At 36.6% G+C, this 27,837-nt stretch overlaps 1 protein-coding gene and 1 long non-coding RNA gene across 4 annotated transcripts in view; one reads left to right on the top strand and one right to left on the bottom strand.

The window, feature by feature from the left end:
* ZEB2 (zinc finger E-box binding homeobox 2) overlaps nucleotides 1-27,837 on the bottom strand; it is a gene marked incomplete in the record, with an annotated part of 188,069 nt that overhangs the window by 157,347 nt on the left and 2,885 nt on the right. Inside the window, 1 exon segment of the mRNA XM_073634223.1 lies at nucleotides 6,091-6,186. Coding sequence (XP_073490324.1) covers nucleotides 6,091-6,186 — 96 coding nt within the window.
* Nucleotides 11,018-27,402, top strand: LOC141147113 (uncharacterized). Of its 3 annotated transcripts, none has more exons than XR_012245019.1 (3): nucleotides 11,018-11,254; nucleotides 23,484-23,616; nucleotides 25,767-27,402. It is a non-coding gene; the product is annotated as an uncharacterized lncRNA (long non-coding RNA). The 3 variants fall into 3 exon arrangements; XR_012245017.1 differs by lacking the exon at nucleotides 11,018-11,254 and adding an exon at nucleotides 17,504-18,313; XR_012245018.1 differs by lacking the exon at nucleotides 11,018-11,254 and having other exon boundaries at nucleotides 23,317-23,616; nucleotides 25,767-25,959; nucleotides 26,374-27,402.

The raw sequence follows: 27,837 nt of genomic DNA, 5'->3' as shown, positions 1-27,837 counted from the left end.
TGAGCATCATGGGAAATGTAGTTCCAAAACATCTGGGGTGCCAAGGTTTGCCATCACTGTGAACTAGTCTGATGAGAAGGCAACCAAAATTCTTCCAAAACACATTAATCTGGAAAACTGTTTGTCCAGCACATGCATGCAGTCACCTAGTAAACCTAAAAAAACAGATATCTGTTTCAGTCTTTCATGGCTATGTATATGTTCTGCATGATTGGTACTGGACCTTTAAATTTTCTTGGTTAAAAATATATAATCAAGTTATTTGGTAATTTGATGATACATACACACACACACACACACACACACACACACACATATATATATATATATATATATATATATATATATATATATATATATACATATATATATAAACATTTTATATCAAAGAGATGGCCTACTACTTTATTAGATGGTGTATACTTTCTTGCAGCTGTAAATTTCCATATTGTTTCAATTACCAAAAACTTGATAACTTGATATATATATATATATATATATATATATATATATATATATATATATATATATATATATATATATAAATATAGATAGATATGGATATATAAAATGTCGTGCGTTGTAGGTGGCGACGATAGGGTTTGTTCAAATGCTTTGAATTACATCAGATACTAACAAGCTTGATGAACATATCAGGAAACAACATGGCTACCAACATGCCCACAAGATCAACTGGTTTACTTTGGACATTAAAGAACTAACATCAAAACTTCTCCTTTTTCTTTTTTTCAAATACACATTCAGAGAGAGGGGCGGATATGATGGAGCTTTTCTTGTTCTCTGATATGACGCCTTGAAGGGAAAAAAAATTATACTTTCAGTTGCAGCCCACATAGGACAAAATGCCATTCCTATTTTTTGATGCCACCAATGGGTACATCAACGGAAAGAGATGAATGGATTCCTACCAGTAATGGAAATTAAAGGTTTTGACTAAATACGGGAAGCTAGGGACGAAGTGTCATACCTTTACATCTGTCAAACATGGACATAGTTCTAGCTTAATGAAAAGCATGCGTAATTACACGACATTGGTAGATCACAGTTACAATCATACACTAATGCTGTTGTTTTTTTTTTTCTCTAAATTCTACCCTATTCTGTTTTTGGTTTTCACAGATGTACAAGCAATGTTCGATGAGAACAAAGACTGCACATTTTAACACAAATCTAAGCCTTTGTAATGAGCTATGCAATGCAGCTGTAAGTGCAGCTGCAATTTAAAAAAAAAATGTTCTTTTAATGTCCAGCTGGTCCCATGCTTTAATAAAATTGACATATTGATTCCTTTGAATTTACAGATGCCTATTTCATAAACTCTATCTCCAAAGCTTAGGCATCTTCAGAGCAGTCATTTTTTTTCCTCCAAATGGATCAATTATGTGCCCACGTAATCCTTTTACCTGTGAAATCCATGCATACTTTTCCCATTTGCCTGCGCTCCCAGGCGGACAAACCAGCATTATGTACGCATAAACAAACAGAGCATTTCCCAGATGTTGGGGATTGTTTTCAAACTGAAAGGCTGTCTCTTGGGTTACTTTTTGAATCATAGATAGTATTGCTCTTCCTTCATGTAACCTCTATATGTAAGTTAAACTGATAACCGCCAATGTTATGGATTCTCAGAAGAATCATGTATTGTGGAGGCCCCTCCCCCCTTCCAAGAATGACTAGCTTTCTCTGGCTTTCCATAAGTATCTAGCTATTACTCCCTAACCCCAATCATGGATGTTGTAACCTGTTGTTCACCAATAAAACAAACTTTCCTCTTCTTAAATAAACATCTCAGTTGCTAATACACCACAGCCGATAAACAGTACGAATGGCTAGCTAGGACCTCACAAAGATAAGGTCACAAAAGAAAGTTTTGTAAGGTATCTTGCAGGTTGCAGAGTTTGATGTGGACTCATTTGAAAGCAGAATAGAAAGGGAGGCCGAAGCAACTTAATTGAGGTTGCGTTGCATTTTTTTTACCCAATAATAAACAAAGACAGCTGGGATGGGATTCGATCTGATAGATACCACCAATTTCTTTTCTTAGAGCTTTCACGTTGATGAGCCCCAAAGTGTTTAACATTTCGTTATCACAATTGAGTAATGTCCGTGATCATTTTTTAATTTGCAATAACAGTTACATTTTTAAGACAAGCTTTTGTGAGCCTATGCCTTCTTTCAGTCTGGAAGAGAAGAAGGGTATAGAACCCTGAAAGCTTGTCATGAAAATGTAACTGTTAGTGAAAAATAATGAGTATCACAGACAGTACTTTGTATAGTTGTAAGCACACTAATATGGCTACATCACCTTAAACCAGCCTTTCTCAACCAGAGGAACCCTTAAAGTACTCTTTCCAGTCTCAGGGAACCACTGCTAAAAAATACTGTATGTACAACCCATCATACAGCAGTGAGATAGCCAGTGGGAAGAATGCTTCCTACACTTGTGGCCATTGGGAAGAATTACCCCCTTACAAAAAGCTAAAAAGATCAATGGTGTCAGTGGGGACTTATCTGAGCGGCAGAAATCGCTCATTGCTCAGGGAACTCCTTGGAACCTCGGGAGGAACCCTGGTTGAAAAACCCTGCCTTAAACATTCTATTATAGAACCCAGTGTAAGATGATTTTAAGTTATAAGTCACAACAGCCATAACTGAATTCTCCTAGAAGACAGTAGCCACAAAGCCCAAATCTTTACTTTGATCATAAACTTCTTTACACCCTATCTATATTGTTACTGTCTAACTGGGTCCACAAGAGCCATGAACTTGCCACTATCTAAGGATTTCTCCAATTATGTGTTAATACTAAGTTAGGACATTTATTTTTTAGTGAAACTGATGCTTGCTGCAGTTCCTGGCATGAATATCAAGGACAAAAGGCAGATGACCTAGCTGTTGACCTTTGGGGTATCTGCAGCCTAAAATATTGACCTCTTGAGATTTCTCATGGGCTCCCTACTTTGGTCAACTAGTTTTCTAAAGACCTTTAGAATTTTTAAATTAGTTTTTGTGATAACAGACAGAGCTCCACAAGAAAACATATGGCAAAAAGATAGAAAACTAAATAACAATATGTACAACTTATAACAAGTAATAGGTTGTGGCTTGTATTGAATAAAAATGGTTAGCTTCATCGCACGACAAACACCAAATTCTTTCTAGGGGTGGACTATGAGAGGAATATGAGAAGAACTGCAGCAGAATACAGTGTAAACTCAACAACTTAGATGACTCAACTTGATTTTAAAACTTGACAGCTTGAAAAACTGTTTAGGTTGATATTAACAACATGACACTGATATAGTGATGTCAGACAATGATGTCACACAAACATTCTCTAGACTGGCCATGAAGGTGGCGGAAAAATAACTAATGGAGTACAAGTATAAGTCATACATAATTTGTGCCAACCAAACAGATGTAAAATGAAACATGTAAACACATGGGAGCATGAAAGCTGATTCGTAGATGATATCTACAGCCAAACAAAAACAAAAAAAGAAGAAGCCATTTAAAAAGGCAGGACCTGCAAATACAAAAGGCTAACCTATAATAAAAGGGAAGTAATGCATGAATAGACGTAGCCTTTTCCAGCGCAAACTAAAAAGTACAGTAATCCATAGAAACAAATCAAAATGCATGATCTAGAGACTTGCTTTTAATATATGTAGACCTGATTGGCTGCAATGGATTACTGTACTTTGCCCTTGACCTTTAGCATTGCTTTACCTTCTAATTCTATGGATATATCAAATCTGTCTAGAAGAAGATCAGACTTTATAGTAGACAAAAGTAACTTGCACCAGAAGGGCCTCATTTACCAAACTGTCCTAAAGCGGGAGTAAACCCATCGATTTAATAGTTTCAAAAAACAGTTACAACCCGGCATGCTGGAAATGCTAGCTGCCACATTGGTTGAGCTCTCAAACAAACTGTCAAACCATCCAATGGCTGGTGTCATAACTGATCACATGTGCAGCATCATGGCAGTTGAAGCTTAAACAGAGGCCAAGATGGCAGCTTCCATGGCTGGAAACGATAGGAGGGTTTACTTCCACTTTAAAGAAATGCCTGGGTTATGCATAGCAGTCTGCCAGGCTCTTTCTCTATTTGGTCACCTATGCTGAAGGTATGGAACAGTAAATTTGTATAGCCATTACTGGCAACACAGACACTTTAATGAATGAGGCCTAGTCAATATCGTTTAATAAAAAGTTAGGTGAGTATGTTCAAAGTACAATATCCTATAGCAATCATTCAACCTTACGAATACAGCAACCTAATTTTTTGATGGGTCACTATGGATTACTGCACTTTGTCCTTGGTCAGTGCACTCTTAACTGTTTTTTTAATGTCTGATATGTCATAGTAAACTGCCTGCCAGCTGACTGTACGACCCAAGTTTCTTGTCTGTCAGATACAGGCCAAAAAAGAAAAATCCAGAACGTTGGAAATTATTTTCAAATTACCTCAATATTTTGCAAACATTTTCACCTGCATGCTGGGAACACCGAGGAGGGGCAGGGTGGCAGTTGTGCATTTATTTCTACATCCTCTGCTGAATTCATTTATAAATTACCTCATCACTGACTGAAATTAACACTGATTCTTACAGGCAATTTCTCAATTTCCAATGCTAATTACATTTTTTTTACTTTTAAATTCCGTACCACCTGTTTTGGGCAAGACATCTTAGGCAGCGAGACCACATTTAATCACAATTTTAATTAACCGCCCCGTAGATGTGGAAAAGAAGCAATTATAATGTAGATGAATGATGATTTTTTTTTTTTCCCATGGAATTGTTTTGTTTCCCCGTGTGTTGATTGTTGAACAGCACACAAATACAGTAACTGGGGATTTTTTTTTTTATCATTGTAATTCATAATTGTTAAAAAAAAAAAAAGATTGGGTATAAATGAGATCATCTGTTTACAAATTGATTGATTTTGTACATTTACCGGGTGCATTTATCTCACAATGAACTACCTGATATGAAAAATGGCTCAGGACTTGATCTGCATCAATTTTAATCTTCGAGATTATATCAACCCTTTTTTGCTGTATTTTGGAAATAGAAAGCCATTTCAGCAATGACCTTAAAAAAATCCATTTTAAAAAATGCCAAAAAATAGTTACAATGTTTCCAAGGAGGAGAATGTAGCTTGATAGAGTTTAGATTTTTGTGAAGTTATACTTTGGTCAAGGTTACTATATTGTCTCCTAGATGGTAAGCTCTAATGAGCAGGACCCTCCGATTCCTCCTGTATTAAATTGTATTGTAACTGTACTGTCTGCCCTCATGCGGAAACTGTTGGCGCTATATAAATCCTGTATAATAATAATAATTATAATATTGTTTTACTTCTTTAGTTACTTAGGTGTTTTTCCACCCTCTCCATTTTAAACCCCTACCCTTGTTTTTTTTTTTTTTTTATTTATTATGGTTGTAAATGAAGTTACCATTATTTGAGATCATAATGTACTTATAAAACTTTAACAAAAGATATATTTTTAAAAAATTGCTCTCATCACTTTGATTTGCGTGCAAAATCGAGAAATGATATCTGAAATATGAGCTAAATTTCTGTAGAGAAGACAGAAAACCGAAGGAATTATTGCCAACATATGGGGCCCATGCACTTGAATGCTCTGCTATGGGCCTACCCTGCCTGTGAGTTATTGCATATAATGATCTCACAGCTTGCATGTAAGTTCCATAGAGAAACATCATCACTACTAGCAGACTTAAATAGTCTTCTTGCCTTGAAATTAAGAAAGAAAAAAAAAACAAACAAAAAAAAAACACTGCTCCTTTCGGAGTGATGTGTAAAAAGAAAAAAAAAAAAGCAGTGCTTATTTATAGATTGGAAGACAGATACTGACAAGATAAAACAATTAATGCTTCCTCAGGGACGTCAATCTCATAGCTCTAATTACAAAAAGATTTATAACAGTTATGATAACCAACGCAAACATTTAAAAGGAATTGTCATAACAGGAGGCGACTGTGCATAAAAAAAAAAAAAAAAAAAATTAAAACAAGGGTACACTGGGAAAAGGACCTACTATTCTGTGAGTCTGTCCTCTTACAAATATGTGGCAGTCGTTCTGGGAGAAGGGGTAGGTCCTGCACATCTGTGTCAGTGTCTAATGTAAGTCCTCCTTTTTTCAAGCAAGGGAAAAAAACAAGAGGTAATTTAAACAGATGAAATGGCATGCTATTCAAACAGACACATGCACACATAGAACTATGAACTAGTTAATTCTCACTGTAATGAATAGAACTTTAATTGAACACATCATGACTGGTGACAGATACAGGCAACTTGGGGTTGTACAAGGAACTCAATGCTGCTCATACAATTACTTTTTTTTTAACTTATGAGCAAAGTTTTTGAAAAATTTATGGTAATAATTTTAGGATGACCCATTCCAGCATAGTGTTAATCATTAGAATGAACAAAAAGAAACTTCCCTGTGCACTGGGAAGTTTCTACCAGCAGGAACTTAATCTGTTCTAAAGGTAATGATTGGCTTAGCTTCTCAATCAATTCCCTTGAACAGATATTATTGGTTAAAAAAACAATAAAAAATTGCAGAAAGTTTGGCATTGATGCCTATGGTATCATTTGATTCTTTAGGCAGATCAGATTGTCTTGTCTAGCTGGATTACAATTTGCAATGTGTAGATGTTGTTGATACTGTTTTATGCATACAATTTCAGCTCAAAAGCTTTTCATATATATATATATATATATATATATATATATATATATATATATATATATATATATATATATATATATATATATAATATTCAGTCAGATACTCCAACACCATATTAGAAAAAAAAATCTATATATTTTTCACAACAAATTTCTAAAGAACATTTATCTTTTTCAACTAGCACAGTACAAAATGTTCCGTTCTGAGCGAGGTTCCAATGTCAGTTCCTGTCTTGTAACATTGGCCAGATCTACACTGCTTAAATAAGACATTTGCAATATCTCCTATACATCACGGCCATTAGAAACATCATTACTATTTGATCACATGCAGAATGCAACTTAAGTGAAAGATTTCAGAAGTCTGCAGGGAGGGGAGGATGGACCAGTGCTGTTTTATGTTAACTCTAAAAGATGAACATCTGTCTTTGCAGCCCTCCTCTGCTAATGGGGTCTGTAGGTTAATACAGTGAAAGGGGTCCAGCTTTTGCGCTTCTTTGGAAGGGGGGGGGGGGGAGCTACCGACAAATAATTATAACAGTGTCACGAGATTTGGTTTAGGAAACAATAAGAAAGAAAAGAGGAAATGGATACATGAGGCTCATTCTGACTTTGATTTTCGGATCCTGGAGAGCACAGCACTGTTACTATTAGTCCATTTGATAAAAATAATGTAAAGAGCAAACCTTTACTTATGAGCACATTAAAAGTTTAGAAAGAACCAGTGTGCAGCTTGTGGCTGAGGCTACATGTTTAATAGCTGGTAAATGATGGGTTTAACCCCCTGTTGTCGACTGCTTGATTTGCCATATCATGTTTGCGATTATAGCAGTTGTCAATGAGGGGTTAATCACCTTCGAACAAGCGATTCAAATCTCACACGTATTTAGTCATATGAGTGGAAAGCGCAATGCCATGCAATGGAGAATAGCATACAGTAATCAATCAGACTTTAGTGGTCAATTTAGAAAAGTCTGATCCTTAAAAGATGATTGGCTGCTGTGGGATAAAGTACTTTAATCATAATGTCCCTGTGGGCTCGGGCTACATCTATGTTGGCCAAGGAAAATATGGAAAAAAAAATGTCCAAACTACCAGTATTTTAAAACCTCAGAACTTACTTCATTCATTTAGATGGGTATAGGGGACATTTTTTCTCGAATATGATTGGTTCACTGTATATACAAATCACTGACCCCGTTTAAAAAAATCACTTGGTTTGGGCTATTTCTTTTTTTTTTTTGTCTACTAAAACAACGTGTGGCAAAAGAGCTGGCAGTTTTCTTCAGGAGTACTACTTCACAAGACCTTATTTGATTCTGATGCTCAGCTTGGCCTAACCTATCTTATACTGTGCAGTTGATGGAAGGACCTTCTCAAAAAAGAAGGAGGAGAGCATGTTGAAATCACTTTCTGTGTCCAACAATTAGCTATTTTGACTTTTGCAAGTGCTTAGAATCGAGCGTGTGTTTAACCCTTACTTGGCCCAATAAGGACAACTAATGTTAACCACAATCCTCCTAGATGTCACACCAAACTTGGCCAACCAAGGTGGAAATGAGGTTGCATTGAAGGTGCTTCATAGATCTGAAATGAAAGTTTGAATACCCAACTTCCAAATTAATATTCTTTAAGACTATACCTTGGATTACGAGCATAATTCGTTCCAGAAGCATGCTTGTAATCCAAAGCACTCGTATATCAAAGTGAGTAATACCTTGGATTACAAGCATAATTCGTTCCAGAAGCATGCTTGTAATCCAAAGCACTCGTATATCAAAGTGAGTAATACCTTGGATTACAAGCATAATTCGTTCCAGAAGCATGCTTGTAATCCAAAGCACTCGTATATCAAAGTGAGTAATACCTTGGATTACGAGCATAATTCGTTCCAGAAGCATGCTTGTAATCCAAAGCACTCGTATATCAAAGTGAGTAATACCTTGGATTACGAGCATAGTTCGTTCCAGAAGCATGCTTGTAATCCAAAGCACTCGTATATCAAAGCGAGTTTCCCCATATGAAATAATGGAAACTCAGATGATTCGTTCCACAACCACTGCTGGTGTATACAGTACTGTATGAGGTCAGAGGTGCAGGGGATACTGGTGACGCTCGGAGACGCTTAGAGACACTCGGGAACTGTTGACACGTTCAGGTGCTCTGATGCAGTTATGCCTGCCGAACCCAGCTGGGAGCGTCTCTGAGTGTCTCTGAGAGTCTCTGAGCATCTCCGAGTTCTCCAGCGCCCCCGGACCTCTGGCCAATTCGGTAATACATACACCAGCGACTTGAGTCTTGCTTGTTTTGCGAGACATCGCTCGCAAATCAAGTGAGGATATAAAAAAAAAACATATAGCTTGTCTTGCGCAATGCTCGTTTCTCGCAAACCACATTATCACTGTATATGTAAAGAAAAGTGCATTGCTTCACCTTTTTTCTGCGCAACCTAATATCATCATGTTTATCTCAAGAGGAGAAAAATTATTGGCCAGGAGAATTTAAACCAGCCAAAGGATTGTTATGCCAAGATCCTCTGGCTAGATGATACCTGCCCATACAACCAAGCGCCCTTAGACATACAAGCATCTTCTGCTCTGCAAAGGTTTGACTTGTGCAGTAAAGAAAGGGTGGCATTAACAGTGTACCCATTAAACAAGTCAAATGTTACTGCGCTGTGGGTCTTAGATTTAAATTGGGCAAGTTTATCTGCATAGGAGAAACAATGCCTGAAAAGAAAAGACAATCTGCTCAGATCAGTAAAATAATTATGCTAAAGCACCATTGTGTCAACTTCCATAATGATCTTTACATCCTATAGCCATGCATTGGCTGATCCATGTGTTTGCATTTATTTGTAAATCATCCCATCTTATCCACCAAATGCAGTTTTGAATTATACTTGTCAATTTAAAAGTCGAAGCAATTCTCAACGCTTGGAAATAGAGCTAACCTTTCCGGAGAAGCTTATAGGCAAATCCACTGTAGCAATAATCACTTCTAACAAATGATCAAAGAAAAAAATAAATCTTTCCTCCTAATAAGACTTTTTTTCATAAGGAAAAAAAATCCAATCCCCCGTTTTTTTTTTTAAATAGATAACAGCTCGGAGGCAAGTAGCAACCTAGGTATCAGAAGTTATTGTTTTATTGTTTGTTGTATGGAAATCAGAGTGATGTTCCAATTCCTGTTCTTGCTATCTTAAGACTCTGGAATAAGTTTGCGCTTGGCCTATGAAGACTCATTGTTCCGACCTAAAGTTTTTTAATATCAAGGCGAACACGGAGCATTAGATCGGGGAGGAGGGTGTCAAGCCCATGTGCACTCGGATGGTGCCAGCATGCCATCTCTTTGCCTTTGTTCAAAGCTTAACAAAAATGGGCCGTCACACCATTTAAACTCAACAGGGCCTGTCGAATGGGTATCAACATCAGCCAATGCCTGTCACACACACACAGGGCTAAAAACTGTTTGAAAGCAAAGCTTATGTCTGCCGAAGAAGTAACACAGACTTAATAATCAACCTAATGCTAAAAAGTGCCTTAACATTTTTGGTATGAGGCAATAAAGTTTTTGAGGAAATATTGCTAAACTCTTGTTAAAGTGATAACCAAATCCCTATTTTTTTACATTTTTTATTCCCTCCCCATTTTCTTACTTGTGCTAAAAACATAAAATGCTTTTGCTGCCTTTAAGAGAAAGAGAAAAAAAAAAAACAAAAAAACACAGAAGTCGTTTTTTTCGCCCTCTGCTCAGGAGCGAGTTTCAGGATATCATTGAACAAACAATAACGTAAACCGACTAACTATTCAAAGAAATGTTTATTTTATTCTGGTTTAATTAACTCTATGGACCTTTTTGTTTTCTTTTTCTGACTGAGAAAGAGCACTCCCACCACCACCACCTATAGAAAGATTAACAGGCTTTTGCAGAGGTTCCATAATAATGCTGCAAAAAAGTTGAAGCAGCCTTTAAAAGACGAGGCCCAGTAAATCTGGGCAAAGCAATAAATATTTCGTACTGCGTCCATCTTGATATGGGGCAGGCTGCCATGCACAGCACAACATGTGGGAGGGTCTTAAAATGTGGCCAAACTTTTTGAGGAAGGGTAAAAAAAAAAATCTGATTTCACTTAAAGAGACAGCTGAAAAAGTCAACCAACAATTTTTCACCCAAGTCTAGACATCCCGTGTCAGTTATAGTCGTTGAACTTGTAACTGAAGCCGACAACATATTAAAGGCCAATCAGAGCTTGTGAGAGTTGAAACCTTCCAGTTGATACTTTCCTTGCACTCAGAGAGTTACATGGTCTCTCTTACACTCCGATTTTGTCAGTTTATTGCCTACATTTCAGCTGTCTCTCTCTTAGTCTCTACCCTGTCAGTTTCTGGGCTGCCAATTTCAACTTGAAGCTTGACTGGGCTGATCTGATGGAAATACCTCCAGGGAATACCCAGAAACTGATGAACAGTTATGTCAAGTCGATTTTGCACCATCGGGAAAAGGTAACCTCTGAGAGACGAAAACCAACAAGGTTAAAGAGACAGGGGGCTTTTACGTGTAATATCACTGATCTACATCTTGTTCACTGTTTCCCATCCTCTTGAAATTACAGCTGTCAGAATTAGTGTAACTGCTGAAGCAAAACTGCCGTTATAAGAAAAACAGAGCAGGCATTAAAAGTAGCAGCCTAATTGCTTTAATTACAAGGGACTACTCTATTTTAACATGTTTTTTTTCTTTTAATGTTTTCTTTTAGATACCCTATAAGTTTCAAAAGAGAATCGTTTAAAGACTTGTACGACATCATCACAGATGAAACATGTCAACCTTGGGAAAATACCTTTGCGTTAATACAAAGGCCAGCCAAAATGTATTTGATAAATATCAAAATGAAAAAATAAGACTACTAAAACAAAAAAAAGTTGTACAGGGTTAAAAAGTTATTTGACATCATAGCAGATATGCTACCCTTTCTGTAGCAGCGTACGAAGTCAAAAATAGATCGTTTGACCATGCAAAAAACAAAAAATTTATCAAATATTTTGTGTGTAAAGGTAGATTCATCTCTCGAAATCAGTTCTTTGTCACCTTTGAACAAGTCACATTGGCTCACTCTTTTCAAACTCTAAATTATAAGATCAATGGGAAAGGAAAAAACTGCATATTGAACATTAACTGTAATACCTAAAAGCACAAATATCATAAAAACTCAAAAAACTTTCAGAAATACATTACTAATTGCTTAAAGTCAGTTAAAAAAAAAAAAAACTGCAGTTGTGAAGAATGGCACATTGCAATTTTTTTTTTCTTAAGTGTGTAACTGTAAACGGAGATGCTAATGAGCCGAGGTAGTGAAAATTAATCCTGGACCAGGGACAGAAAAAGCCATAGAGTTCGTTTCTCACCCTGGTCCCAGTGGAGGTTTTTGTTCAGTGTTACAGTTTGACAGTCTCTGAAACATTCTAACCTCAGTTTACCTATCAAAGAATTTACTGACACGTATCAACTGGGGTCTAAACTCACAAGCCATGGCTACCTCACCCTTATTGAATGTGCAAGTGTTAAACTGCACACCTCGTACTGTTGGCTGCTTGCTTTGATACTTTATTTCCTCTTTTTAATGCTAAAATATTATCAACCAATGTGCAACCCTGAGTTGTCACTTCTCATGTGCAAAAAAAAAAAAAGATCACAGCTTCCGGTCATTTATTTATTTAACCATCTGAGGTTCACAGGTTTAAACGGTAAGCTCTGCTAAGCATTACCTTTGACTTAAAGCAAACTGCTAGCACTATATAAATCCTGTATAATAATAATAATAATAATAATAGTAATAGTAATAATAAAGGGGAGGATTTACTAAAACTGGAGCGTGCAAAATCTGGTGCAGCTCTGCATAGAAACCAATCAGCTTCCAGGTTTTATTGTCCAAGCTTAATTGAACAAGCTGAAATTAGAAGCTGATTGGCTACCATGCACAGCTGCACCAGATTCTGTGTGCACTAGTTTTAGTGAATACCCCCCAAAATGTTTTTGTTTTTTTTGGGACATATATTTGGTTAACTCCACAACTGCTGAATGTGGGAATTTAAATTTTTTAACCATATGAGTACCTCCAACACTTATTGGATCAACCGTCAAGGTAATTTAAGGGAATAATGTCTCAAAAAAGAGCCCAGCATTCAATCTGAACGTTTTGTAATTCAGAGTGTACCGCAAAAGGAGTGATTTGGAACTAGAGCGAAGGAAATGAGCACAAAATTACAGTTATTTAATCCATATTGACCAATCAGAATTCTTGCTAGTTTTTTTTTGTAAAATGTATAGTGATAAATGACTGGCTGCTACTGACAAAAACGACTCTCTTTTATTCACATTATATGATTTTTGACCAACAGTGTCTGCTAATAACACACAGAAAACCATGTTCATTGTGCCCCTCTGATTTAGTTTGACTCCCCTGATATCTGATCTAAGCCCTGCCAAACTGCTTGCATACTGTCCAATAACCGGCTCCTAGAGTGCTCACATTGGACAAAGAGATGGCAGTTGGTCGCGGCTTAGCCCAGAAGTCAGGCCCCTGGTAATATTAAACAAACAATAACAAATTTGCCAGGATAAGGGTTTCCAGATAACAAAGGTGCAATGCCTGCTCTTAGGCAGGACTAGATTTCAACCTCTAAAATGGTAGGCGGGTTAGCTTTAACAGAAACCTGTTACCAAAGAAACAAATCCCAATTGGGTTTTAAAAGTATAAAAAAAAACAATTTATGGGGGATATTTACAAAAACTGGAGCACACAGAATCTGGTGCAGCTGTGCATAGTAACCAATCAGCTTCTAAGTTTTATTGTCAAAGCTTAATTGAACAAGTTGAAGTTGAAGCTGATTGGTTACTACGCACAGCTGCATCAGATTCTGTGTGCACCAGTTTTAGTAAATTGTCCTTGTGAATGCTTTTAATAAATACCCCCCGATTCTGGCTTATATGCATCGATGGAAAAAGTAAACCATATCTAAGAATCGGTTTTGTATATCCTCCTAATAAGTCGAGAACCACCTTTTTTGTCACGGAGCCATATTTGTTCTTCCTTTTCCCTTCATAGTGCTAAACAGGATACTAGTACCAAGCCATTAATAAAGGTAATCGTATCTGTGTGACACGTTTGGGCGGCCTATGGCATTCTAGTTACCCTTTGTAATACTGATTAATGAAATGTTTGAATTGTTTCATAAAGTCTATTGACCTAAGCCTGCAATGAATTTATTACATCAGCACTTTTATTCAAAGTTATAACTTATAAATCCTGACCTCTCTTTTCCTGTTTCTAAATCTTCATGACATTGTTGCGAAATGACCGCACCTTTCACCACATGATGTAACCTGAGTATTTCCCTTTTCTCTAGAAGATTCTAGTATCTTATACCTCTCTTCCTGTGTGGTTATCTATGACCAAAGCTCCTTAGTTGTGCAGTGTAGCTCATCTTGCTTTCTGCTAGGCACTCCATGCAGCAATACTCTTTTACATTTAAACAAAAAAGAATTTGCTTTTGTAGATTCTGACTAAAGGAATAAGAAATGTAATGGGCTGCTACAGGTTATCTAGATATCAGTTGTGAAACACGTAGACACAATCCAAATTCCAAAAAATCTTTCTGAAAAAAAAAATCCATCTATAAACATGTTTGGATCGTACGAGAGTGCATGGGTATTCCTACGAAGGAGGGAAGGTGGAGAACATAAATTAATCTTAGGTCCACCTTACTCCAAGCTGGGGGAGGTCTGGAGAGGTCCAGGAGAACCCACAAACATGCGATCATTTCCAACTGGACAGATTGGATCAAATTCGTCTTACATTTGTGGGCATTGTAGTTTGGAGTTGATAGATTTGAAGTCACCCAGTTTATCAAAAATAAGGGCACGTTCGAGAAATACTACCAGGCAAAAAAATTCCAAAATCTATTTGGATATTGTTAATCAAGGGCAATGGGGGCAGTCTTCTCTTTGACCTGCAGTCTCACCTCTTAAGTAGTTATATTAAATCCTTAATAAATTCCAGATGCTGTAGAGCCTCTTGGGTCATTTTTTTATGCTATTGAATCTACTATGGGGTGAATACAGATGCCGAAGCAATCCAGCAGTTAATTTCACTAGCTGCTGTCAAACACGAAGCTTACAATCTGAAAGCCTATTATGGCAAACCCAAGTGGGCTCAGTTTTTGGGAATTTAGATCATTTGAGAGTTATTTATTAACTTCTGGCCTTATTCAATAAAGACTACCAATTATTTATAGTCATGTCAAGATTAACAGCAACCAATCAGAAACCATCATTTGCTAGTTTCACTTCAACAGAGTAAATTCTGATTGGTTGCACTTAGTTAGCACTTAGGATTTTGGAAGTCTTTTGGAATAAGGCCAAAGTATAAAGAGCAGCTGTGTGTAGGAACGCATAAAGAACAGAAATCAGCTTCCATCGATCTACCCGCTCCAAGCTTTTTTACTGCTGATTTCCGATTGGTTGACTTGAATTAGTTCACAGCATTGCTGTTAGCTATGTAATTAAATAAGCCTACTTGTATTGCACTTAATATGAGTAGGTCAACAAAGACACATACCACACACACAAACTGCATGTAAAGTGCCGCATCAATAAACAGGCACCCACTGCCTGATCACCTAGTTTCTTAAATAAATGTAGATTCATTTGTGTTTTATTTTTATTTCAGAAGCAATGCTTTATGCCTGATTGTTCATACGAATAACATAACACTTCATTATTGGATGATTTGACAGATGGCTTTTCTGCCAACCAGACAGTCATTGCCAGCTTGCACGGTGCCTGTGCCACCCTGGGACTTACAATGCTGGCGCCCAGGAATCACTATTACATCTGATCTAACTTGTGTAAGGACACATTAAATAGCATGGCTAATAAAGTCTTGGACTCTAGGGCAGGAATGAGGTAATATGTTTCCCTTTTCTTTAGATTGCTTCATTGGCAAATCTTATCAACGGGGAAGTTTCTGGCTGATTGAGGCTGTGATATCATCAAATCTTGGGCAAAAAATCTGGCCATACACATTACGATCCAATGGTGCAATCTCCTTTAGATTTAGCAGAAACTACAGGTTGGAGAGTGATTGTAGGGTGCCATAGATGGCTCAAATTCCCACAATAGCCAGTAATGGAGATTCCTCCATCCACATTGTTTGGCCAGTGGGCTGAATGAGAGAAATTAAGTTGTGTAGCAGACTTAACACAGAGAGGGATATGACCCCTTCCCCAGATATATGGTATAAAACACCGGCTTGCATAGGGAGGGAAGTGGGGGGTGAGAGCAGGTCCCAGTTGTGTGGCAATGAGAAGTTTTTGTAGACCTGTCCACAAATTTGCAGACATGAAGCCACGTCAATTTAAAAAAAATAAATCTGCTGAGGCTAAACTACGCATGTGGGTAGTAAAAGCTTTGCTTTTGTAGCAAGGGGCTATAATTCAGCTGTGGGCATATACAAGCACCTCTGACACTCCTGCATTCTCATTACTACACCCTACAATGCAAGATCATCACAAGAGATGTACAAATTGGATGCGGTGCTTATTAAAATGAAAGCAAAATTTAGCATCCTGATACCAAGTGTGGAATACCTCAACAACCTCTGACAATAATCTCTGCATATATAGGTAAAAACAATTACCAAAAAAAATTCGAAGAAAGAAAGAATTAAAGAATTAGAAAATTCGGTTTCAATTAACATGCACATTTTGTGCATTCTAGAACCTAAAGCTGATCATTGGCAAGCACATCCACCATGAATCCTTATGACCAGGAAGATTTGAAGCCATAGACTCCTGCCTTGCAGTAGTAGGGTCCTTGATTCGAATGCCAAGCAAAACACTACCTGCATGGAGTCTGCATGTTCTCCCTGTGCTTGCATGAGTTTCCTCTGGGTACTCCGGTTTTCTCTTACACTCCAAAGACATGCTGGTAGGTTAATTGGCTCCTGTCTATATTGTACACATCTGAGATAGGGACCTTAGATTGTAAGCTCCTTGAGTGCAGGGACTGATGTGATTGTACAATATGTTCAGTGCTGTATAACTTGTCAAGACTATAAACATCTATAATAATAATAATAAGAAGAAGCAGCAGCAACGGGTGCTGTAATGGCTGCTATGGTCTAGCTCAGACTTGAACAATTCTTGTTCTGTGCACTCGTTTTCTGCAAAACTATTACAACCAAATTGTTACTGGCGGTCGTTCTTTAACAGAGATTCTACAGGACTACCACACATGAGACCTTTGCTTCAGTTCCACAAACTGCATAGCAGTTGACCATCAATAGGCCACTGAAGCTATGACTTTTATAGACGGTTGCCGAAACTGCTCAATCGATCCTGTCTCTGTGCAGGCAAGTGATTTTAATAATGAAAAATAGACTTATAAAGTCTAAAACCTGTTTGCCGAGGCATCATGTCATGAGAACTTGTAAAAGCTGTCAGGGTTAAACTATAGCATGGTGCCTTCAAACTGATTGGTCGGTGGATTTCCTACTGGGAAAAGAAAAAAAAAACATCTTCCTGTGTATGCTGCTTATCATAACCTAACAGTTGTTTGCATAAGGTTTGTAAAAGGTGTGAGTATGAGATATCCTACTGGTAGAAATAACGAAGTTTTTGGTTGTTATTGAGAATGTTTTAAGAATGTCAGAAAAGGTCCTTGCAGCACTGATATCCTGAGTTCAGCTACAACCTGAATCCCATCTCTGTGTGTGCATGCTCTCCATGAATTTGCAGGGAACTCTGGTTCCCACAACCGAAAGGCATTCTGGAATTTAACTGGCCGTGGCCTAAACTGTCCTCTAGACATGTACGACCGTAAGAGTGTGTTGAAACATTAGACCGTGAGCCACCCTGATGCAAACCATTCACCGTTTTCTGCTGCGTAATACATTGACGCTATGTAAAAGTGGGTAAGGGGTCATCTTAAATACCTTCCAAATTAACCCTATCCATCGCAAGGCCCTGAAGCTCTGTATATATATCACGCACAAAACCCCGAGATGCACTCTGACATTTCATAATCACTGTGCCGAGTCTCTGTCACAGTGGATTTTAGGAAGGGGGCTCCGCATGTAAAGCTCTCTTTGAAAACTGCTGTATCACCTACCAGGGAAGTTGATCTGCAGCCGCGCTGTCAAATCACCGGGAGGCTGTGACAAAGGGGAACTGTCTGCGTACAAGGTGTAACGACATAACAGACACCTTGAATCCTGTCACATCTCATAGACTGCATGTTCGCACCTAGCGAACTGCTCCCACAGTGACACTTGGCGTTCCAAACTCAACAAGGGAATTGTCTTTAAACCCAAAGCAACACCTGTACGTGGAGACGCTCCAAATCAACAGCTGTACGCAGATGCCAATGTGTTCGAAAAACTTGGGGCGTGCAGAAGTTTAAAGGTGGATAATTGTACGATAAGTGCACCTGAGAGCAGAGGAATATCTGTTCCATATTCACGACCGAAAACGGGCTGTCATTCTAAGTTACCGAACCCTGAGGTACAAGAAGGCCTGCCAATTCCAAATATACATTCTAATTGCAGGTCTAATTATATAATGGTAGCTATCTCTGTAAACTGGGAAAAAAGAATAAGGCTTGACTGCGGCCAGATTTTAGTACCGACTTTTTGATGTTTTTGAATCTCAAAAATTCCTAAGACGTATAAGCGTTGGGTGTACACGTGTGTGAGTATTGTATGTATGTTAGGTTTGTTTTGCTAGAGCTTTAATTTTGCTTTTCGCACAAAGGTGATATTATCAGTCATTCATTCTTTTAGTTAATAACACTTTGACCTTAAGCCAAACCCAGATGCATAGAATATCACAGGAACAGACTGGAGATAGTTTAGAACAATACGTATAATTATAACATTAAAAAGTGATAACATTTCATGCCCTTTTTCATTTTAAAATCACACATATCATTCTAAACTACAGGTTTCCGTGGTGTTCTGTGCATTTGGGTTTGGTGTATGGTCAAGGCAATATTAACTATAATTATGAATAATCAATATTACCATCAAAAGCAAAATGAAAACTCTAGCCCAACAAACCTAACAGACATACAATACTCAACACTTGGGTTTGGTGTCATATTGTTACAATGCCTTTATGTCCCTTACTTACAATAGAAAAAGTCGTTACTGTCTTACAACAGTAATGATGTCTACGTTTATGCACATATATGACCCACAGCTTGTATAAATGGAATGCCTCTGGTAGGCATTGGCTTTATACACTCAACACCTGGGTTTAGTGTAATATTTTTACGGCCTTTCTCACTTTGTAAAGTAGAAAAAGTCATTACTATTTTACAACATTGATCATATATAACTTCATGCATGTAAGACTTATAGCTTTTATACATTCCAAGCCTCTGATATGTAAAGCTCATATATATAAACCCAACACTTGGATTTGGGGTAACATTGTTACAACCCCTGTATGCCTCTCACTTTGTAGAGTAGAAAAAAAGTCATTACTATCTTAAAAGGAATAATCATATATAACTTCATCCATGTATGACTTAAAGCTTTTTTACCTTCGAAACTTCTGATATGTAAAGCTCACATAAACCCAACACTTGGATTTGCTGCACTATTGTTACAACCCCTCTGTATGCCTCTCATTTTGTAGAGTGGTAATAAGCTTTACTATCTTACAACAGTAATCATATATAACTTCATGTATGTATGACTTATAGCTTTTATACCTTCGAAGCTTGTGATATGCAAAGCTCAAATAAACCCAACATTTAGATTTGGTGTAACATTGTTACAACCCCCTGTATGCCTTTCATTTCACAGAGTACGAATAGTCTTTACTATCTTACAAAAGTAGTCATATATAATGTCATGCATGTATAACTTATTGCTTTTATACCTTCAAAGCTTCTGATATGCAAAGCTCATATAAACCCAACCCTTGGATTTGGTGTAACATTGTTACAACCCCTGTATGCCTCTCATTTTGTAGAGAAGAAAAAGTCATTACTATCTTAAAACAATGATCATATATAACTTCATGCATTTGTGTCTTATAGCTTTTATACATTTGAAGCCTCTGATATGCAAATCTCCTATAAACCCAACATTTAGATTTGGTGTAACATTGTTACAACCCCTGTATGCCTCTCACTTAGTAGAGTAGTAATAATCGTTAATATCCTACAACGGTGGTCGTGTAGAACTTCATGCATGTATGACTTATAGCTTTATACATCTGAAGCCTGTGATAGGCATAGCCCCCTTCTTTTCTGCTTTTGCTAGCCCCCGTTGGGTAAGTGAAACATATGTTTGGGGAAGTATTAAGCGACTGTCTCCTCTGTTCAGTAAATTGCCCAAGCTTTAGCAGCCTTGCACTGAGAACATGTTACATCTCTGTTGCAGGCGGCAGAGACGAGAGAGTTATTTTGACAAGTCTGATGACATCCAGTGAGTGAAGTTTTGGGATTCTGGGTGGGGGGGCTCTTTTTTTTTTTTTGGCCTTACCCCGCTGGGCAGACCACATACCCACTGATCTCTCCAGCACACAGGCCTCTCATCACACAGGGGGTACAGAGATGGGCTAGCATTGTACCAGGGATTTTTTTTTTTTTTTTAACATGTAAATTCTTTGGGAACAATTACGTCTAGGGATCTTGAAAGAAAACTCAATAAAACGCAGATCTTATCTGTTGAGTGAAAGTACTTAATTCACAAGGAGTTAAGCAGTTTTTCCAGCATTGCTCTGTAGGTTAATATCACAGCTGCCCAGTAAAACCTCTCTTTAACAAAAGGCTCCCTTTGCAAACCGAATCCTGAACCCCCCCCCTCCTCCCCAAGTGTCCAAAGGTGTTTACTGAAGTAAATCTGCCTAAATCCTCCATCGCTTGGGTCATGGGGATAGAAGAGAAGGGGAGGGTGGGGGGAGCTGAAGGTGTAGGGATAATCCCTTTTTGTACCAATGTTCCTGGACCGTCTGGGAACAGAATCACAAATCTGTGTCACATGTTTCTTTAAAACTCTTTTTTTTTTTTTAAAGAATGCAAAAGATGCTCAATAGGCATAACTACCTGTGTATGGAATAAAAAACACAGGAAACATTAATTGCTTTAAAATGAGATCCATTAACAAATTTATTGTAAAAAAAAAAAAAAAAATCATAATATCTTATGCTATAATTATTTTTCACCTTTTTTTGCTCTTTTAACTCCAACAATTTTTAATGACATTACAATCTGCTTCAGATTTCCACAGCTAGTACCTGGCTTTTCAATACTAATCGCCCACATAATTAAAACAAGCTTTTTCCTACATCTTAAAGCTTATTTCCTAATATGCTGCAACATTTTTCAGGGACTTGTAAATCACAAAAAAATCAAATTAAAAAAAAAAAAATTACAAAATTTGTGTTTCTCTTTCCAATGTCCAGTTGTTATTAGATATATAGTGTACAGAGGTCCACCAAGCCAACGTTTTTTTTTTTTTTTTGGCCTTGGAAACAGAATCTCAGCAGCAATGCCCTTGGAATTTATTTTAAAACAGGGGTCAGCTTGGGCAACTAGGCTGGAGGCAAAAATAACTTCATATTCATACACAAATCTCTCTTTTCTTTATTTTACAGAGGAAGCTCACTCATCAAAAAAAAAAAAAAAAGTACATTATTATCACTTGAAAACTGCGCCCCTTAACAATGCAATTCGTATCTCAAGTTGCAATTCCATCTCACTAATTGATCTGTTATTGCCAAGCCTTCAGAAAGACAGTTGTGTGCAAGGTAAAGTGAGAAGAACTTGCCAGGAAGACCCCTGATGCCCCTTTCACCCGCAAACTTAACGGCAACATTTTAAGACTTCTTTAATAAACCTGAAAATTCTGACAGCTACGTCTGCTATAAGCTTAAATACTCTTCTGCACTTAGGATTCCTTTAAAAATAAACCCCTCATTAAAAGTAAAAATATATCCCAAGCTTCTGTGTATTTTTGGGGAGGGGGGGGGGGGGTGGCTTGTGTTGCCCTTTTTTTTTTTGTTACTCATCTGAAACACTGCATAGATGAGTGCATTAAAGATATTTCCTGCTCATTATCCACATAAAATCTCACACCATTTCACTTGACAAATAAGCACCTTACTCTGAAATCACAGTTCTAATTGTAAAAAGTCCTCAGCAGGACAAGAGGAAAAATCAGTGTTGGGTTTTAGTGCAAAGTAAATAAACAAGTAAAACAAAAAAAAATAAATAAAATAAAGAAAGAATAAGAATACAGTTTCTACCAAGCGTGCAAGCCAAGAATAATATGTTCGAGCTCATTTTCCTTTTTACATTTATGCTGCCACTGCTGAGCGTTAAGCAGTGGAAAATCAGAGGTTATGGCACCTTCTATTTTATTCTTCAAGGACAGAAGGCCACCTAGTGCCGGGTGCAGGTCATCATTCAAAATGGCTGCATGCAGAGTGTTTTTTGAATTTTATCATTAATCCAGAAAGAGCAGAAATTGTTTTCTTTATCTAATCAGTAAACTGCTGCATACTACAGTGCTCTTTTCTTGGTGACGTCTTGCCTTTAGTTTTCTACATGTTAGTCTTGCAAGGCAGGTTGTAACTTCTAGAGAACTACAAGTCCCAGAATACTATGCTAATAATACAAATAATAAATTAATACTAATAACTATGAGAAGAACTCAACAAATGGTTAGTTAATCCAGAAAAAGCTGAATTTTTATTTTTTTTTATTTTTATTTTTTTAATTTTATCATTAAACTGCTGCATACCTGAGCGCTCTTTCCGTGGTGAATGCTTGCCTTTATACATTAGTCTTGCAAGGCAGGTTGCTACTTCTAGAGAACTACAAGTCCCAGAATACTATGCTAATAATACAAGTAATAAAAAATACTAATGATTATAAGAAGAACTCAACAAATGGTTAGCTAATCCAAAAAAAAGCAGAAATAGATTTTTTTAAATCTAATCAGTAAACTGCTGCATACTAGAGCGCTCTTTTCTTGGTGGATACTTGCCTTTAGTTTCCTACACATTAGTCTTGCAAGGCAGATTGCAACTTCTAAAGAACTACAAGTTCCAGAATACTATGCTACTAATACAAATAATACTAATAATTATAAGAACTCAACAAATGGTTAGTTTTTGTTGCAGCTGGGTATTCACACCTGATCTTGCTTGGGATAGTCCCCAGCTTCTCCCAACTTTTGAGATACTACAACTCCCAGCATGCATAATAATAATTTAGTCATAATTTATTTATATTGACATTTTTAGCTTACACTAAGGGCATGTCCCACCCTCCAGCTGGATGGAGAACTATGTTTGTTGTGGAACCACAAACCCCAGAATGCCCTGAGGCTGTCAGAGTACATTCGCACCTCTAGTTCCCCCAGCATCTAGGAGGCCGCAGGTTGACCAGGCCTGACTAATCTGTCTGTGACACTTTTTTTTTGCCTGAAGTCCTAAAGCAAAGGCCACGAATAGTCCCCTGTTGTAACACTATCTGGCTGTCAGTAGGGCCAAGGATGCTATATAAGGCTTGTAACCAGGGGAAGCCTAACAAACAACTACAAACACCTAAGTTATTTTACTCAGACTACAAACACCCTATGCTCCCCCCCTACCCCAACATCTCACTCTTTTTTTTTTTTTTTTTTTTCCTTTTCATCTTGGCTTTCTGTTGCAGAATGCAAATGTACCCTGCCGGCGGTGAAAGGGCTGAATTGTGATTAAGGAGAAGAAGAGTTCCTTTCTTTGTTCATCCCTCAGGGGATGTTTACTGGGAGAGACACAGCGGATCAGATATGAAAGGCATTCAGGTCAGCATTGATGTGAACGAAAGTGAAATGGTACCTAAGGCATCCACAGGACCACAGTGTCAGGGGTTCAGTTAACGGTGCAGCAGCAGCAGTGCAAAGGGGGTTGCTGCTGTGTGATTGTGTCACTGTGTGTGTGTATGTGTGTGTGTATGGGTCAATTTACAATCCACAGACACAACAGAACTTCCTCCATAAAGCCCCCAATGTCCTATCCCCAGGATAGGGGGTCCAAAATATTCCTCACTTTAAATACATGGGCTTGTGTCATCTTAATGTACTCCATCAGTTGGACTCTGATCAGCTTTACATATGAATGGATATGATTAATGGAAAAAAGAGTATATATATTTATATCTACATATGTATACATTTTAAACCTCAGTGGCTTCTACTTTTTAAAAAGATTATATATACAGTTATATTTAGTTTTTTTAAAGTTAACTTAATTACCAACTTCTACCTATTTCAGGGAGATAGATAATAGATAGATAGATACATAGATAGGTAGATTTTGCAAAATGAATGCAATAAATGCAGTTTCTATCTATCTATCTATCTATCTATCTATCTATCTATCTATCTATCTATCTATCTATCTATCTATCTATCTATCTATCATCTATATATCTTTCTTTCTCACTATTTTAATTATGTTTCCATGTAGTTGCAGATAACACAAATGCTCATTCCCTGAAATGACCAGCCTTTGAAAAATCTACCTTTAGCCACCAATTAATTAATTAGCCCAGCTATTCCTCTACTATGCTCTCCATCTCTGCTGTGTTAAAGAGAAACCCTTTTCTTCCTTCTTGTAAAAGCCATCCCGAGCCATGGAGGAAGGTATCCCCTGGCCGGGCTGTTCACACAATTGTCCCCTTGTGGGAATGTCGCCCTGAATAGTACAGTGTCGCGGAGCACTATTGTCGTTATAAACATGTAAATGAACGCCATCAGGGAAAAAAAAAAAAGACAATCAATTGTCACACAGTGAACCTGCATCCCCCTTTTTCTTCCCCCCTGTGTGACAGCCACAAAATACTGACTACCTTGGGAAGCCACCATGCATACAAGAAGGGGGACAAAGCCCCCTTTTTTTTTACCAGGGGAGAATGCACCTTAAAGCCTTTCAATAGCACACATGTCAAAGAAAACTGTTTTAAGGGGTATATTCCCCAGCACGTCTTCTCTATGCAGGGCTATTGTCTGCCCACCTTAAGGGTCAATGCACAATTCTCCCACTAACTGCCCCTGTGTCATAATTGCTTTATTTCTTAATGACCTGCAAGCTTTGCTTTGTACACAGATGAGGCTTGAACCTTCAAACCAATCAGCCCTGGTCCTAGATCTACATTTTAAAGTTTTCAAAATGTGTGTGTGTATATATATTTATTTAAAGGATGGAAAGCAAAGGTTCCAAAAATGCTTTGAATATATATATGTATATATATATATATATATATATATATATATATATATATATATATGTATGTATATATATATATATATATATATATATATATATATATATATATATATATATATAAAGCAAAAGATACAAAAAATCTTTGAATATATATATATAAAATCTAATGCCAAATGTAAATATGGAAGACTAAGATTACCTGTTTTAGTAAAGAGGTATATATATATATATATATATATATATATATGTGTGTGTGTGTGTGTGTGTCTATCTACACAACACATACACACTATATAATAACATATGTTGTAAGAATACCTATTTAATTAAATAAATATACAGTGTGTGTATCCATCAACACAAATATATATATATATATATATATATATATATATATATACATATATATATATATACACATATATATATATATGTATATATATATATATATATATATATATATATATATATATATATATATATATATATATATATATATATATATATATATATATATATATATATATATATATAATACCATTCAGAATTCAACATAAAATAACATTAAATAGTCCTTAATTCTAAACAAAGCAGCCTTGATTTATTTTTGCACTAAGACTTTTTCTCTTTTATAATTTTATTTTATAAGAACAAAGCAATGATCTGTCCAATTTTTTGGGGGGAAAAAACAGCTATAAATGATTTGTTTTTCTTTTTTAATCGTTAGGGATGGTGAAAAAATATATCTCCAAACGTGGCATTAATGGAAGACAAAACATCCCAACGCTAAACAGAGATCAAAGCTTCACCCAAAAGATCAATACAACACACAGGATCGGATAACTGAACTGCCCTCTACAACGTTCATAATAAGCAGCTTTTAAGTGTCCCTGAATTTGTGATGCACAGACATCGCTTAGGTGATCCATCTACCTTTTTTTTTTTCTAAGAAAGAAAAATTTTAAATCAAAAAAAGCAAACTAAAACTTAAGTAGAAAGTTTAAAGTTTGCAAGTAAAGTTTATAAAGTGAAAATGAGGATTCCGATGCAATCTCTATCGTCTCCTCTAGCTTGTCAGTAATGTCCTAATTGTAGAGAACTTTATGACAAGCGCTGCAAACAACAGTCCGTTTGCAAATACAAAAGAAATAAAAAATGATGTTATTTTCAAAAATATCAGAGTTTAAAAATAATTTAAAAAAATCACTTGATTTTGGATCTAGCATCCCCAAAAAGTTTAATTGCAGCAAGCAGTAACCACTGACAATTCCTGAGCAGGCTGGAGATGGGTTTATGGAATCCTTGTAATCACAACGTTCTATTTTGCTTTTCAGAAGTTACAAAGTAACAATCAGGAAAGTCACCTGACATAAGAGTGAAACTTCGGAAGGGGCTAAAATCACAGCTTGGACATTACTGTGTGCATACAGCCATCGCAACATTTTTGTCATTTATTTACACTTCCCTGCAAGCCTTGATTAATTACAAGACAAGTTAAAAAATATATATATATATTTTTTATAGCCCATATCCATTCTTCATCCCATCCTTGCCCCCACTACTAATGGATTCAGTAAAAAAAATCCAAATTTCTCTCCAATGTTGGGGTCTCTTTTTTTCTGTTATTCTTTCCTGTTTATTGAGCTCATCTCTCTAAATCACAACCCCTTTTTTCTGTTGAGTTAGGGGCTGTATATATGACTTTGTTAAAGATAACAATCACTATATTTAATGTTATCAGTAGTAACACAACTCGGTGCTGTCATATTATAGAGAAAATGGGAGAGAGTAAAAGAAAAAAAAGAAAAAATCACAGGATTTTAGATAAACCCTTGTTATTCCCTAAGGACAGAGCTTAATGTATACTCTGCAAGCCAGACAAAAGGACAAAAATATTAGCCAACTGCTTTGTAACAAGGATGTAGCACTGTAGCCAATCAATGTCCATTAAATGCAACTGTAAAATAATGCTTGTGTTTTTTGTTTTTTTGTTTTTTTTATGACTTCAAATCCTTGAAAATAAATAAACTTACTCATTTCTAAAGCACCACAACTAGTCATGTTATTCTCAAAAAAACAAAAAACAAAAAACAAAAACCTATATTAAATTCTAGTTCAACGCTATGTCAAATATAGCCTAGATGCAGGTGTGTTTCAAGTCATTTTGATTTACAGCATGACTGTAAAATCTTTTTATAGCTGTACCTTACAACAAAAAAACTATTTTAAGGGAGGAGGAAATATGTAAGACAATTGCAGCTCATCAACCACAACACATGTGACTTGCATGAGATAGAACAGCTTAGGGGGCAAGATAAGCATGCAAACTACCAACTAAACTTCAGCTGAGTATAGAAGAACAGTAATTACTTAAATAATTTTATATATATATATATGTATATATATATATATATATATATATATATATATATATATATATATATATATATATATATATATATATATATATATACTATCTCTCAGCATTTTGCCCTTGCAGTCAGGCAAAAGGGAATGATGTCCCCATCACAGACATTGATTGGAAACAAAATCAATGAAGGGCATTTAATAAAATGGTCTTATGGAACAGGGGCGAATGAAAACATTACTTGTAATTGTACTCTGGGCTTAACATTAGTGTTGCTTGCAATGGGAGGTCTGGATTATACAGCAGACCACCTCAAACCATGACAGACAGGGGTGAAAAAAAAAACTAAAGACCAGATAGCAGAGATTAGGAGGTCTCCTAGGCTAGGTTAATTTTTTTAAATTAGTAAAATAAGCAAAAGAGTTCAAAG

This window comes from Aquarana catesbeiana, linkage group LG06 (genome assembly GCF_042186555.1).
Source record: "Aquarana catesbeiana isolate 2022-GZ linkage group LG06, ASM4218655v1, whole genome shotgun sequence".
NCBI classification, from domain to species: Eukaryota; Metazoa; Chordata; class Amphibia; order Anura; family Ranidae; genus Aquarana; species Aquarana catesbeiana.
Note: the sequence above shows the minus strand (reverse complement) of the source record. Positions and strands in the feature narration are given on the sequence as shown.